General features: G+C 40.0%; 1 protein-coding gene across 1 annotated transcript; it reads left to right on the top strand.

The window, feature by feature from the left end:
- The first annotated feature begins 1,496 nt into the window (after positions 1-1,496).
- Positions 1,497-2,429, top strand: LOC133056456 (olfactory receptor 5W2-like). Its single transcript, XM_061141776.1, has one exon. The coding sequence runs from the start codon at positions 1,500-1,502 to the stop codon at positions 2,427-2,429; it is 930 nt and encodes a 309-aa protein (XP_060997759.1). The 5' UTR covers positions 1,497-1,499.
- The last annotated feature ends 14,161 nt before the right edge of the window (positions 2,430-16,590 follow it).

Here is a 16,590-nt window from a genome sequence, read left to right as displayed (position 1 = left end):
CTTGCCTGGAGATTTCCGTGGACAGAGGACCCAGGCAAGGTCACATGGGGTCACAAAGAGCTGGACACGGCTGAGTGACTAACACTCACTGGTTGTTATTCAGCTACTCAGGCCCTGCTCATCTCAGGTAGGTTTCTAGGTCCTAACTTAAAGAATATAGGAGAAAATACTTAAGTTTTTGAGAAAAGCAAAGTTTTTGTAAATGAAATATTTTATGCCTGTCTATTCTCTAAAACGTGCATTTAATGGTTAGTAATAATATTTTCTTCTCAGAATTGAATGAGTCTGAACTTGTTAATATCCACACATAATTACTTTTAATTTATTTCATTTTGTCCTTGGTTCATGGGAAAGCCTTTACTCTTTTTATCATTTGAGAAGTATTAAAAAACAATTTAAAGTATATATTGTTTTATTGAAAAAATAATGTAGGTACCACAGTAAAATTAAAAACATGTACAAATTCATCTCCACGTGAACCATACATGTGCCCTGGGGGTCGCAAAGAGTCGGACATGACTGAGCAACTGAACTGAACTGAACTGAAGGAAAAAGTCTATTACTTACATTCTATTCTCAGATACATTAAATATATATATACATATTCACACACATAAATACATACATATAACATAGAGAGAAGTCTATGTATTTTAAAAGTATTTACTGTCACTCTTTTTATTTACATTTTATTAAATTAAAGGAGATTTAAAATCTAAAGTGAGCAAATGTACGTGGTACATTCTGTTGCTTTTATTTCCTTTTAACTTTTTTCTTCCACTGGTCAATAGATTCATCCCTTGACTACAACTACTACAAAAAGAGATAATGAGCACTGTGGGAAAGCAATTATAAATTTCTAGCAAAAAGGTAAATAATACTTATTTCATGTATCTCCAAATACTAAACACAACATAAACTAAAATCTGTACCATATTTTTATTTTTATTAACATTAGTCAGTGTTATACTCATTGTTTCTGGAACTAAGCTAAAGACTCAAACTGATCATGTGTTTTTGAGAAACATAAATTTTGTAATTATCTTTTCTAATCATTTTTCATACTTCTCTAATCATGTATTCAAGTGAATATTTTCAAGCATAGAAAATGCTTAGTCTCATGTCTTAAACCTGGCTTCTCTACCACTGGTGTCTCTTACAAATTATTTTGAAGAAATAAGGAGAGTGAAATTGACCAATATCTACCCACTGAGATAAGGAAAATAATGCTCAGACAGGAGATTGTAGAAAGTAGCATACCTCATGAATGATATCTAAATTTACATCACTATTTCTCAAAGTTCAATTCCAGATAATTTTTATTATTGCTTAGTATACAGCTATCCCTCTTCAAGTGTACATTCACCTATCATGAATTATTTTCTAAATATAAAAATATAATTATAGAAAAAAATCATGATCTATCTTATGCAGAAGTGTTACACATAACATGTCCTTTTCTTGATCACTTTCTAAACGTTAGAAAAGAACAAAGAAGAATGAGTAGAGAGAATTGTTCCTCCTTTACTGAGTTCATTTTCTTGGGAATTACTGATAACACTGAGAACAAAGTGATCCTATTTACAATGTTTCTCCTTGTTTATCTCATCAACCTTCTGGCAAATCTTGGAATGATAACCCTGATTCGGATGGATCCCCAGCTGCACACGCCCATGTACTTTTTCCTCAGCCACCTCTCCTTCTGTGACCTCTGCTATTCCACAGCCATCGGCCCTAAGATGCTCGCGGACCTATTTGCCAAGAACAAGTCAATCTCTTTCTGCGGCTGCGCGCTGCAATTCTTGGTTCTCTGTACCTTTGTAGATTCTGAGTGTCTCCTGCTGGCAGTGATGGCCTATGACCGGTACAAGGCCGTCAGCAGCCCCTTGCTCTATGCGGTCAGCATGTCCAGCAGGCTGTGCTCCCTGCTCATGGCGGGGGTTTACCTGGTGGGGGTGATAGATGCTTTGATAAACACGACATTAGCATTCCGCTTATGCTTCTGTGGGTCAAATGAGATTAACCACTTTTTATGTGATGTTCCTCCTCTCCTGTTGATATCTTGCTCAGACACACAGGTCAATGAGTTAGTGATATTCATGATTTTTGGCTTTATTGAATTAAGCTCCATTTCAGGAGTCCTTGTCTCTTATTGTTATATCATCCTATCAGTCTTGAAGATCCATTCTGCTGAAGGGAGGTTCAAAGCTTTCTCCACCTGTACCTCCCACCTAACTGCTGTGGCAATTTTCCAGGGAACTCTGCTCTTTATGTATTTCAGGCCGAGTTCTTCGTACTCTCTAGATGAAGACAAAATGACCTCATTGTTTTACACTCTTGTGATTCCTATGTTAAATCCTCTGATTTACAGCCTAAGGAACAAAGATGTAAAACAGGCCCTGGAAAAATTGAAAAATAAATGGTTTTAGTTATCTGTATTAGGCATTTGTGTACATATGTGCATTCATATAATATATTGATTGTTGATTTACTAAAATTAAAAGAATACATGAGAATAATTTCTCAAATTCTTAAAGTGATATTTGTATTAAATCCTAATTTTGCTTCCCCCACACATGTCATGTTTCATAATGCTTTAAGGATTTATATATATATATATATATATATATATATATGTGTGTGTATGTGTATCTATAATACATATATATATACATACATATATATAAATGTAATATATATATACTTATTATATGTATGTGTGTGTATATATGTATATATACATACATACATATATATATATATGGCACTTTGTCTATGTGAAAAAGGTTTCTGTCTTTTCCATTGTAGTAATTTTTGTTCATTGTTTAATTCAAGCATTGTTTTCAATTACACTAAGATTTATTGTGCATTTACTCAGTGATCTTTGAGCCTGTAGCCTTTTTATATATTATTATAGATCTTATAGTTTATGCACTACTGAAGTTAGTACTAAAAACAAACAAAAAACAGTCAAGTAATAATTCACAATTGGCCTCAAATTCATCACGAAATAAAACATAAAGGGCTATAATTTCAAAACAAAAATATCTAAAACTAGCCAAAAAGGAAAGTTACTTTGGATAGAGATATTCAGTCAAATTTTAAAAAGGTTCAATCAGGGAAATGAAAAGGTTGTAGTCAGAGGATCTGACAGTTATTCAGATTTTGAAGTGGCATCACCGACTCAATGGACTTGAGTTTAAGTAAACTTTGGGCATTGGTGATGGACAGGGAGGCCTGGCGTGCTGCAGGCCTCCAAAGAGTTGGACACAACTGAGCGACTGAGCTGAACTGAAATGAAGTGTATACGTCCATGTGTTTAGAAGTCATGTTTGCTACAACATGGAAGAACTGTGAGGCCATGTGCTAAGTGAAATATTAATACAGAGGGAGACAAGTACTATATGATCTCACATATATGTAGAATCTAAAATGTCAAATTCAGAAATTCCCTGGCAGCCCACTGATTAGAACTCAATGCTTTCACTAACTGGGTCCAGTTTGATCCCTGATCAGGGAACTAAGATCCTGGCAAGCTGAGTGCTACAGTCAAAAAAAAAAGAGATGAAATTCATACAAACAGAATGAGTTGAATGTTGCTAAGGCCTGAAAGGTAGGGGAAATTGGTGATATTGGTAAAACTGTACAAGCTTTGTTATTTGATGAATAATTCAGGGGGATCTAAATGTATATGGTGACTCTAGTTAACAATAATGAAAACTTGAGAAATTTGTGGAAAAAAATGTAGCTCTTAACCCCCCTCACTATATACACACTCAGAATGGGAAACTATGAGGCAAAGCATGTGTTAATCAACCTTACTGTGGTAACCATCTCACAAATGTAGACATATATCACGTTGTGCACTTATAATTACACGTGGAATTAGCCAATTACATTTGAATAAAGTTAGATAAAAATAAGATATCTAAAGATTAGATTATAAAGATATACAGAAGAGCTGTCTACTTGTTAAAGTACAATAGAGTGCTGTTGTTATCAGCTATCAATTCTTCTGCACTTCTTCCAAGACAATTTTCTTTCCTTCCTCCTCATTGTCAACCCTGGTTAAATGCCCACCTCTCTATGGTTTACAATCACCTTTAAGGCGTTGCTTTATATCACCCTGTTTGTGAGCATTCTTTGCTAAAGAACTGAGCATTCATTCCATCGTTGTTAACCAAGCACTGAATTTTGCCTGGGATATAAAATAAATGAATATGAATTTATCTAAAAACAGTAGGCAATATTTTTTGACTATTACTTATATCTCGATAACCCAAAATTAACTGAAGATTCATTAAATACCTTAACACACATACACACATAGACACATACCTCACAACAGTGTATACATATTGTATGTATATACACAACAGTTTTTTGGAAGGTGCATAAAATTGTTGTGGACACTAAGATAATATTCTTATAAAGATATATGTATTTGTTAATTGCAGTACAAGTAAGAAGCTATCATTTCTTGATATTTGACTATTACATCTGACTTTGATATGGCTTCCTGAAGGCTAAAACACTGAATCAGTTTGCTGAGAAAGCTAGGCTGCAATCCAATTATATATTTGAAATATCATAAACTACTGAAGAACACTCTTATTTACACATTAAAATTGTAAAGTTAAAAGCTTCAGATGGTCTTAAATTTTCCAGCTGCCATTGTAAAATGTCCTTAGGTAAAATTATTACAGAATGCAAAAATAAAGTCTATGAAATTCCTTTGTTACTCATGGTGGTATTTGTAAAACATTATGGCATGTTAAGAAGAGTTCTCATGGTAAAAACCCCGTAAGATAGCTATTCTATAATATAAAAGGTTTATAGGTTTCTATTTCTGGTATACTTCATTAATTCACTCAAACTTCTTTTGAACTGTTTGCTTATGAGGAGTAACATGGCAGAAAACATTGGCTGGAATATATTAAAGTCAGACAAAATATGGTGTCAATGAGTGAGTGAAAGACGCTCAGTCGTGTCTGACTCTTTGCCACCTCATGGACTAAACAGTCCACGGTATTCTCCAGGCCAGAATCCTGGAGTGGGTAGCCTTTCCCTTCTGCAAGAGATCTTCCTAACCCAGGGATCAAACCTAGGTCTCCCGTATTGCAGGCAAATTCTTTACCAGCTGAGCCACAAGGGAAGCCCATGGTTTCAGTATTTTGCCATTAATTATTGGTTTACTAATATAATATATTAACACTCTATCTCAGTAGTCTTCATTCTTTTCCCATTTAATCTTTCAACACCACATTCTTCTCACACAACCAGTGCAATGTGTGATGGTAAATATCATTGTCCAAATGCAATTTATCAATGAGTGTGTCATGTGTTACTATTTTAGTCATGTATCTTGACCTTGTCTTTCATCCTTGCCACTGAAATAACAAAGTATAAATATGGCAAAAACAATGTTAGATTTGGGTAAATGTCTAACATAGAGGACAGATAGCGGCATACTAGTTATGGGTTGAACAAGTATATTCATTATAAATCCTGCAGTAATAATGTTCAGTACACCAGGAAGTAGAGGTTCTGTGTTATAGCCAGAGGCAGCAAAGTTTATCCTCCCTGGACATCTCTCTCTTTAGGTACAAACATGCTATGGACCAGACAGCAAGTCCACTCTAAATTTAACACATCACTCTTCCTTTCTATCCCTCAGGTTCCCTGAAGTTAAATAGAGGCTTCAGCTAGATTACCTCTAAGGTCCTTTCCAGCTGGTACAATCTGTCCCTATAAAATATGACTCTACTTCTGTGTAAATTCACCCCCAGTACTGGAAAGGGCTTGAAAATTGCAAAAAAAAAAGAAAGAAAGAAAGAAAATAATAATCACTTCATATTCAAACAAGAAATTGTTTGATACATGTAAACTGTTTAACCTAAAGTAGTGGTAACATGAAGCCATTTAAGTAGTATAAGTCTCAGAAGGGCAAACATTTTCAAAGTTGACCCTTTTGTCTCTTCTGTTATTCAGATTCAGAAACTCATAGACTCATCACAAAAGTGGATATCCACCTATTTAGCACTGAAGTAAATAAAATGTTAGAAATTGTAGTATGCAAGGAGAGCAAATCAGTCAATCCTAGAAGAAGTCAGTCCTGAACATTTATTGGAAGGACTGATGCTGAAGCTGAAACTCCAATACTTTGACCACCTGATGCGAAGAGCTGACTCATTGGAAAAGACTCTGAAGCTGTGAAGGATTGAAGATAGGAGGAAAAGGGGATGACAGAGGATGAGATGTTTGGATGGCATCCTCAGTTCGATGGACATGAGTTTGGGTAAGCTCCGGGAGGTGGTGATAGACAGGGAAGCCTGGCGTGCTGCAGTCCATGGGGTCGCAAAGGGTCGGACATGACTGAGTGACTGAACTGACTGACCAAATGGCAAAGTGTAAACAAGTGCGGTATCTGGGGAGGATGTGAGTCAGCCGTGGCTTTTACACATTGGCAGTAGGTTGAGAATTGCCACTGCACTTAGTAAACACCATAGCAGAGTCTATTCATACTAGAGCTGCACATAAACGTGCTAGAACCCCAACATACCTCTCCTACAATTATGCCCAAGAGTGAAGAATGAATACGTCCACTGAAATACATGTACAGAAATATTCACCATTGGGTTATTTGAAATTATGTAAAAATGGTACCAGTTCAAATTTGTTTCAATGCATTAGATCATGACTTGACAGACTTTTCTTTGAAGTATTTGTGTGCATGCTAAGCAGCTTCAGTCGTGTCTGACTCTTTGTGATTCCATGGACTGTAACCCACCAGGCTCCTCTGTCCATGGGATCCTCCAGGCAAGAATACTGGAGTGGGTTGCCTTGACCTGCTTCAGGGAATCTTCCCAGCCCAGGGACCAAACCTGTGTCTTTTATGTCTCCTGCATTGGCAGTTGTGTTCTTTACCACTAGCACTAACTGCGAAGCCCTGAGCTATTTAATAGTGTATATTTTAGGGTTTTAGGCCATAAATTTTGGTCATAAATAAACAGTCTTGTCCTGTATCACAAAAGCAGCTGTCCATAATATATGAATAAACGGTATGTCCCAGCTCCAATAAAACAATTTGAGTCAGGTACATTGACACTTGATATAGATTAGATAAGCAATATTATCACAGTTCAGTTCAGTTCAGTCACTCATTCATGTCCGACTCTTTGCGACCCCATGAATCGCAGCACGCCAGACCTCCCTCTCCATCACCAACTGCCGGAGTCCACGCAAACCCATGTCCATCGAGTCTGTGATGTCATCCAGCCATCTCATCCTCTGTCATCCCCTTCTCCTCCTGCGCTCAATCTTTCCCAGCATCAGGGTCTTTTCAAATGAGTCAGCTCTTCGCATCAGGTGGCCAAAGTATTGGAGTTTCAGCTTCAGCATCAGTCCTTCCAATGAACACCCAGGACTGATCTCCTTTAGGATGGACTGGTTGGATCTCCTTGCAGTCCAAGGGACTCTCAAGAGTCTTCTCCAACACCACAGTTCAAAAGCATCAATTCTTTGGTGCTCAGCTTTCTTTATAGTCCAACACTCACATCCATACATGATTATTGGAAAAACCGTAGCCTTGACTAGATGGACTTTTCTTGGCAAAGGTATGTCTCTGTTTTTTAATATGCTGTCTAGGTTGGTCATAACTTTCCTTCCAAGGAGTAAGTGTCTTTTAATTTCTTGGCTGCAATGACCATCTGCAGTGATTTTGGGGCCCCTAAAATTAAGGTCAGCCACTGTTTCCCCATCTATTTGCCATGAAACGATGGGGCCAGGTGCCATGATTTAGTTTTCTGAATGTTGAGCTTCAACTTTTTCACTCTCCTCTTTCACTTTCATCAAGAAGCTCTTTAGTTCTTCTTCACTTTCTGCCATAAGGGTGGTGTCATCTGCATATCTGAGGTTATTGATATTTCTCCGGGCAATCTTGATTCCAGCTTGTGCTTCCTCCAGCCCAGAGTTTCTCATGATGTACTCTGCATATAAGTTAAATAAGCAGGGTGACAATATACAGCCTTGACATACTCCTTTTCCTATCTGGAACCAGTCTGTTGTTCCATGTCCAGTTCTAACTGTTGCTTCCTGAGCTGCATACAGGTTTTTCAAGAGGCAGGTCAGGTGGTCTGGTATTCCCATCTCTTTCAGAATTTTCTGGTTTATTGTGATCCACACAGCCAAAGGCTTTGACATAGTCAATAAAGCAGAAATAGATGTTTTTCTGGAACTCTCTTGCTTTTTTGATGATCCAGTGGATGTTGGCAATTTGATTCTTGCTCCTCTGCCTTTTCTAAATGCAGAAAATGCATTTTCTATGTGCATATTATACTCGAAAAATGCCTTTCCATAAACAGATTACATTCATTATGAGATTGTAGGAGACTATTAATTTTTATTTTTAAATTGAAAAGTTTCTTGTACAAGAGTTCATTACATGTTTTTCTAATTGATGTAGTTCATGGTTCACGTATTGCTGAAGCCTGGCTTGGAGAATTTTGAGCATTACTTTACTAGCGTGTGAGTTGAGTGAAATTGTGCAGTAGTTTGAGCATTCTTTGGGATTGCCTTTCTTTGGGCTTGGAAGGAAAGTTATGACCAATCTGTATAGCATATTAAAAAGCACAGACATTACTTTGCCAACATAGGTTCATCTAGTCAAGGCTATAGTTTTTCCAGTAGTCTTGTATGGATGTGAGAGTTGGACTGTGAAGAAAGCCGAATGTCAAAAAATTGATGCTTTTGAACTATGATGTTGGAGAAGACTCTTGAGAGTCCCTTGGACTGCAAGTAGATCCAACCAGTCCATCCTAAAGCAGATCAGTCCTGGGTGTTCATTGGAAGGACTGATGCTGAAGCTGAAACTCCAATACTTTGACCACCTGATGCGAAGAGTTGACTCATTGGAAAAGACCCTGATTCTGGGAGGGATTGGGGGCAGGAGGAGAAGGAGACGACATAGGATGAGATGGCTGGATGACATCACAGACTCGATGGACATGGGTTTGAGTAAACTCCAGAAACTGGTGATGGACAGGGATGTCTGGCGTGCTGCGATTCATGGGGTCGCGAAGAGTCAGACAGGACTAAGTGACTTAACTGAACCGAACTGAATTGATGTAGTGCATACTTTCTAGAGTCTCTCAAAATATTACTAATCTTTATGTTACTAAAAGTGCTGCCTTGCTTGTAGAACAACACTGTCTTTATACACCCACTGGCTCTCCTGGTCATTCTTACAGCAGGAGAGAGGTACAATGTACTTCAGTTCAGAACCATGCAGTGCATTCTATATCATTATAGATTTGGGGGCCGGAGAACTACATTCTGAGGAAGACCTTCATCTGGGTACTGTTTGCCTACATAGAATTGTTCTAGTGTCAACAAGGCACCAGGAAAACTCTATAGGTTTCTTTTTTTTTTCCCACACTTGCTTATATCTGAGAAATATGTTTTCTCCTTAAGACAAGCTTTGAAACTATTTAAGATCTTCATTTTTAATGAAACACAAATCCCATTGTGAGATATTTCAGGTTATCTGGCTTGTAATAATAATGTAACTACCCAAAATCAGGTTTCAGTTGTTGAGTGGGAGTAGATCAAAATGATGCTAGTCTTCATTGTTTTGAGGAGCATCCTGTGAAAAAGCTATAGCAAGGTTCTGACTGAACAAAATGTAATTCAAGGGATTTTTATACCCTGTAACACTACACACAAAAATAAACTCTAATTGGATTAAAGATCTAAATGTAAGACCAGAAACTGTAAAACTCCTAGAGGAAAACATAGGCAAAACACTCTCCGACATAAATCACAGCAGGATCCTCTATGACCCACCTCCCAGAATATTGGAAATAAAAGCAAAAATAAACAAATAGTACCTAATTAAACTTAAAAGCTTTTGCACAGCAAAGGAAACTATAAGCAAGGTGAAAAGACAGCCTTCAGAATGGGAGAAAATAATAGGAAACTAAGCAACTGACAATTAATCTCAAAAATATACAAGCAACTCCTGCAGCTCAATTCCAGAAAACTAAGTGACTCAATCAAAAAGTGGGCCAAAGAACTAAACACACATTTCTCCAAAGAAGACATACAGATGGCTAACAAACACATGAAAAGATGCTCAACATCACTCATTATCAGAGAAATGTAAATCAAAACCACAATGACCATTACACGCCAGTCAGGATGGCTGCTATCCAAAAGTCTACAAGCAATAAATGCTGGAGAGGGTGTGGAGAAAAGGGAACCCTCTTAAACTGTTGGTGGGAATGCAAACTAGTACAGTCACTATGGAAAGCAGTGTGGAGATTCCTTAAAGAACTGGAAATAGAACTGCCATATGAGCCAGCAATCCCACTTCTGGGCATACACACCAAGGAAACCAGATCTGAAAGAGACACGTGCACCCCAATGTTCATCGCAGCACTGTTTACAATAGCCAGGACATGGAAGCAACCTAGATGCCCATCAGCAGACGAATGGATAAGGAAGCTGTGGTACATATACACCATGGAATAATACTCAGCCATTAAAAAGAATTCATTTGAATCAGTTCTAATGAGATGGATGAAACTGGAGCCCATTATACAGAGTGAAGTAAGCCAGAAAGATAAAGACCAATACAGTATACTAACACATATATATGGAATTTAGAAAGATGGTAATGATAACCCTATATGTGAGACAGAAATAGAGACACAGATGTACAGAACAGACTTTTGGACCCTGTGGGAAAAGGCAAGGATGGGATGATCTGAGAGAATAGAATTGAAACATGTGTATTATCATATATGAAACAGATCACCAGTCCAGGTTCAATACATGAGACTGGTGCTCAGGGCTGGTGTACTGGGATGACCCTGAGGGATGGGATGGGGAGGGAGGTGGGAGGGGGATTCAGGATGCGGAACACATGTACACCCATGGCTGATTCATGTCATTGTATGGCAAAAACCACTACAATATTGTAAAGTAATTAGCCTCCAACTAAAATAAATAAATTTAAAAGAGAGAGAGAGAGAGAGAGAGAGAAATGGAAGTAACTGAGGGAGAAATTAGAAAGGATAAGAATAGAACTAGGTGATCAAGGACAATTCTACATACACTACATACACATTCTACATACATTACATATGTGTAATAGAGAATCAAGTAGTAATAGTAAAATTCTTTTGAAACACACTCATCATCTTCTGGATTTTAGTGGAGAACTATTAAAAATTAGTTGTGGTTTAAGCTTTGCCTCAAAAATATCTCCACAGGAGTACAGGTGATATTTTAGTATTGGAATCCTGAGAACCAAGAATGACAGTGACATATAAAAGGCATCAGAAATTGTTGTTAAGGATCACTTCTCCAATACAAAATATGCAGTATTTATATACATTTTAGCAAAATAAATTTCCCAGATTTATAGAAATAAGTAAAAGGACAAACTGAGAAAAATATCAAAAGTAATAAGAAAACCTGTGTTGCTGTTAATTTCCCAATGAGAAATCAGATGAAGCAGAGATTAATTATGATCAGTATTTAATTTCAGTTCATCTAGCATTTGTGTAATATTATCTTACTGTGGCTTTGTTGTGAAAGCTGTTGTGTTTTAACTTGTTGTTTATATATCTTTATGGTGAGAGTATCTGTTCAGTATTTTGCTCATTTTTGTTGTTGTTTTTACTATTGACAAAAAAACTTCATTTTTTGGATATATGTTCTGTGTCATATATATGTATAAACGGTTTTCAGATACTTTATATTTTATGGAAATGTTTCTCTCTGATGTATTTACTCTTACTGTTCTAGTTATCTTTTGCTATATAAACACTTTTTCAAAATTATGTGACCTAAAATGATGACCATTGATCCATTCTTTGGTATTGGTTTTCTTCTTCATGTTGACTGAGGTCACCATGAAATATTCAGTTGAAATATGGACTAGGTTCTACAATCACTCATGACAGGTACCAAGATGATGTAACCCTCCCCCTGATTTACTCACAAATCCTGCCTCTCTCTCATGCCCCCCACCCCCTCTGGTAACCAAACTATTAGATATAAAATTAAGAAGATACAAGATATGATATAAAAACAGAAAATATAGACTACATTTTATAACTATATATTGAGAATATAAAACATGGAATCACTAAGCTATATGCCTGAAACTAATATAATATTGTATTACAACTACATGTCAATAGAAAAAAGAAATTTCCAATATTTTTAATTATGCAAATCAGTATGGATAATATAAGACAAATTATTTAAGAAAACCAAAATTAAACCTACTTAGAAAATCATTAAACCCACCAAAAATTTTTAAGTGAATCATCCTTGAATGTATGAACAATGTAAGTAAGGAAAATCCCAAATCTAGTATGTTTCTATCCTTTGTACATTATTATCCACTTTAACAGACAGAAATACTTAGCAATAAATGTCTAGAAAGCAGTTAGCTCTGCAAGTCCTCTATTAACAATTTTAGAAAATAGAGATAATAAGCACAGAACTTTTTCCTAAAGACTTAAATGCAGTAGACATATTTTTATGGAAAATATAACATAATTCAAGAAAGAGCATACATAGTAGAGAATGTTATGAAGTCACAGATTCAATTAAATGTCCTTGGATGATATTGAGAGAGTTAATTCTTAAGTAGGTTGATAGGGAGTCTGGGGCTTTGCCTTAGTCACATATTTTCTTTAATCCCAGAGCTAAGATGTCCTTTTCATTGTAGGGAACTGGAATGCAAAAGTAGGAAGTCAGCAAAACACCTGGAGTAACAGGCAAATTTGGCCCTGGAGTACAGAATGAAGCAGGGCAAAGAAAGGCTAATGGAGTTTTGCCAAGAGAATGCACTAGTCATAGCAACCACCCTCTTCCAAAAACACAAGAAAAGACTCTACACATGGACATCACCAGATGGCCAACAACAAAAACAGATTGATTATATTCCTTGCAGCCAAAGATGGAGAAGCTCTATACAGTCAGCAAAAACAAGACCAGGAGCTGACTGTGGCTCAGATCATGAACTCCTTATTGCCAAATTCAGACCTAAATTGAGAAAAGTACGGAAAACCACTAGACCATTCAAGTATGACCTAAATCAAATCCCTTATGACTATACAGTGGAAGTGAGAAATGGATTTAAGGGACTAGATCTGGTAGACAGAGTGCCTGATGAATTATGGATGGAGGTTCATGACATTGTGCAGGGGACAGGGATCAAGACCATCCCCATGGAAAAGAAATGCAAAAAGGCAAAATGGCTGTCTGAGGAGGCCTTACAAATAGCTGTGAAAAGAAGAGAAGCAAAAAGCAAAGGAGAAAAGAAAAGATATTCCCATTTGAATGCAGAGTTCCAAAGAATAGCAAGGAGAGATAAAAAAGCCTTCCTCAGTGATCAATGCAAAGAAATAGAGGAAAACAACAGAATGGGAAAGACTAGAGATCTCTTCAAGAAAATAAGAGATACCAAGGGAACATTTCATGCAAAGATAGGGTTCAATAAAGGATAGAAATGGTATGAACCTAACAGAAGCAGAAGATTGTTAGAAAATGCCGCGGGAAGAAAAAGTCACCTCTAAGGACCATTGATGAAGGCCTTTATTGGGCGGTCGCTCTCAGGCAGAACTCCCGGGGGCGGGTGAGTGAGGAGACAAAGGGAGTCTGCGAGGTATGAGGGGTGGGGAGAGGTTTTATAGCCAGGGCTGGCGTCCAAGCCAGGTCTTCCCATATAAGGAAGAAAGCACAGGCTACAGCGGCGGTTGGTGTCCAAGGGCTCCGTGTCGGCACCTGATTGGACCTGGCTGCAGGGGGTCGGTCCACGGAAGTTTAGTCAGCCTCTGGAACTTGCCAGCGGCACTTTTCCGGGGCATGCCTCAACATGCCCCACCTTTCATCCCAGCCTTTTTGCTATAGGACAAGGGGCGCCGGTTCTCTCTGGCTACTTCCTGCTGAACGGGGGCGGTGAGCGGTAGGGTGTGGCCGGGATGACAGGGAGCGTCTGCCGTTAATTTTGTCACAGAGTGTTTGTTGGAAGCCCTTGGTACTGCTGTCGCAACACCATCAGCTGGACCGTGTTGAGCCGCTGTTTGACAAAGGCCGAGAGCTTATTTAAGAGACAGGGCCCAAAAGTATGGCCAGAGCTGTGATTGTTAGCAGCCACAGCGGGTGATGCCAGGTCAGCATCGGATATCGGGATGTGGTCCCTCAATTATTTTGGGATCGATGACAGAGGGGTTCGGGTGATGGTCAGTTTGGTCGGCCCCGTGAGGGTGGAGTGGTAGGAGTAATTGGGAGGGGGGGCCTGGGCCGGGGTCACCCCTGTCTCTGGGAGACCCGGGGGAGCTCGTTTGAGCTGGGTCAGGTGATACCAGGGCTCGTGTCCCAGAAGTTTGGCTGCCGTGGGAGTGGTGAGGATTACAGTATGGGGCCCCATCCAGCGAGGTTGTAGCGGGCGGGGACTCAAGGCTTTTAGCAGTACCTGATATCCCGGGGCCAGAGGCTGAGTTGGCCCGTCGTCATCTGTCGGTTGTGGCAGGACCCGGTCTGCGTGTTCTCTCAGCAAGGATTGTAGGAGGGAGAAGAGGGGGAGGTACCCCATGAGTGGGGGAACCTCTCCCTCTGGGAGGTGAGTCAGGAGATAGGGCCTGCCGTAGAGCAGTTCAAAAGGGGTCAAACCTGTTTTGGAATGAGGTGTGGTGCGAATGCGAGTGAGCGCCAGAGGAAGGAGGTCGACCCAAGACAGCCGCAGTTCTGAGGCAAGCTTGGTCAGGTGCGTCTTGATGATGCCGTTCACCCGTTCTACTTTGCCTGACGATTGGGGCCGATAGGGGATGTGGAGATGCCAGTCGATGCCCAGGGCCGTAGCCACCTGCTGGGAGATCTGTGAGATAAATGCAGGCCCATTGTCAGACTGGAGAGAGTTTGGCAACCCAAATCTGGGAATGAGATGGGTCGTCAAGACCTCTGCCACCGCCACTGCCGTCTCTCGGGCGGTGGGGAAGGCCTCGACACATCCTGAAAAGGTGTCCACCAAGACCAGCAGATAGCGGTAGGTTCGATGTCTGGGCATGTGGGTGAAGTCTATCTGCCAATCTTGTCCGGGCATATGTCCCCTTAGCTGGTGAGTCTCCTGTGGGGGTCGGAGTCCTCCTTGAGGAGAGGTGGAAGCACATGTTAGGCAGGAGTGTTGGACAGCATATATGGTCTGTCTGAGATGTAGGGGAGAAAAGACAGGGCTGAGAAAGGAAAAGAGAGCCCTTGGCCCAATGTGGAGGGTATTGTGGATTTGGGATATTATGGCCTTAGCCTGGCGCTCAGGAAGCACCGGTTTATTATGGAGTAGTATCCATCCCGACGGGTGCCTCTGAGCCCCTTCCTGTGCCAGCAAGGCTCTGGCTTCCTCGCTGGAATAATCTGGGTTGAGGGTGGATCTAAAAGTCAGCAAGGGCTTGGGGGCTTGTTATAAGGTGATTTGTCGAGCCACTTGATCTGTCATATTATTACCCAGAGCGACAGTGTCATGAGTATTTTGGTGTCCCTTGCAGTGTATGATAGCGACCTCTTTGGGCAGAGATAAGGCATCTAACAGTCGAATAATGTGGGGGGCATTACAGATGGGGGATCCTTTAGTGGTCAGGAAACCCCACTCTTTCCAGATTGCCGCATGAGAATGGGCAATCAAGAAGGCATATTTGGAGTCTGTGTAAATATTGGCCCTTTTTCCTTTTGCTAGGTGTAAGGCTCTAGTTAGGGCTGTTAGTTCAGCCTTTTGAGAGGTCTTCCCGGGTGGCAAGGGCTGAGCCTCTAGGACTTCCCGGGTGGTTACCACAGCATAAGCTGCCCTTTGGTTCCCATCGGGATCTCACTTTGAGCTCCCATCGACGAACAAAGTTAGCTCTGGATCTGGTAGAGGTTCAGAAAACAGGTTGTGAGGTGGTTGCATAAGGGACTCAAGGACCTCTGAGCATGAGTGGGCTGGGGGTTTTGAGGAGAGGGAGAGGGAAGGCAATGAAGAAAGCAGGTTTAATTGTGGAGAGCGACTCACAGAAACTTGCGGATTGTCCAAAAATACCAGGTGAAACTGCTGGAGCCTGGATTCACTGAGGTCAGAGAGAAATCTACAGGCTAAAAGATCGCCAAGGTGAAGAGGTGAGAAGATGGTCAGGGGCTGACCATGAATCAGCTTTTTAGCATCAGCATACAATGTTGCTGCTGCCGCTAGTGCCCGCAGGCAGGGGAACCATCCCCTGGCTGTGGGGTCAAGTTGTTTGGATATGTAAGCAATAGGCAGCAGTTCAGGGCCAATCAGTTGCACCAAGGCTCCAAAGGCTATCCCTCCCTTTTCATCAGTGTATAGATGGTGCGGATAGTTGGGATTTGGGAGAAAGAGAGGGGTGCAGCCAATAGGGTTGAGCATAAAGAGTGGAAGGCTTTAGCCACTTCGGTGGGGGAAGACAGCAGTCCTGTGGGAGTCTCTTTAGTGGCGGCATATAGGGGTTTGGCCAGGGTGGCGTAATTTGGGACCCAGTGTCGGAAGAACCCCGTCAGTCCTAGGAAGGACAATATCTGGTCTCC

This window comes from Dama dama, chromosome 1, assembly GCF_033118175.1.
Source record: "Dama dama isolate Ldn47 chromosome 1, ASM3311817v1, whole genome shotgun sequence".
NCBI classification, from domain to species: domain Eukaryota; kingdom Metazoa; phylum Chordata; class Mammalia; order Artiodactyla; family Cervidae; genus Dama; species Dama dama.
The sequence above is the reverse complement of the archived record's forward strand: the minus strand, read 5'-3'. Positions and strand labels throughout refer to the sequence as shown.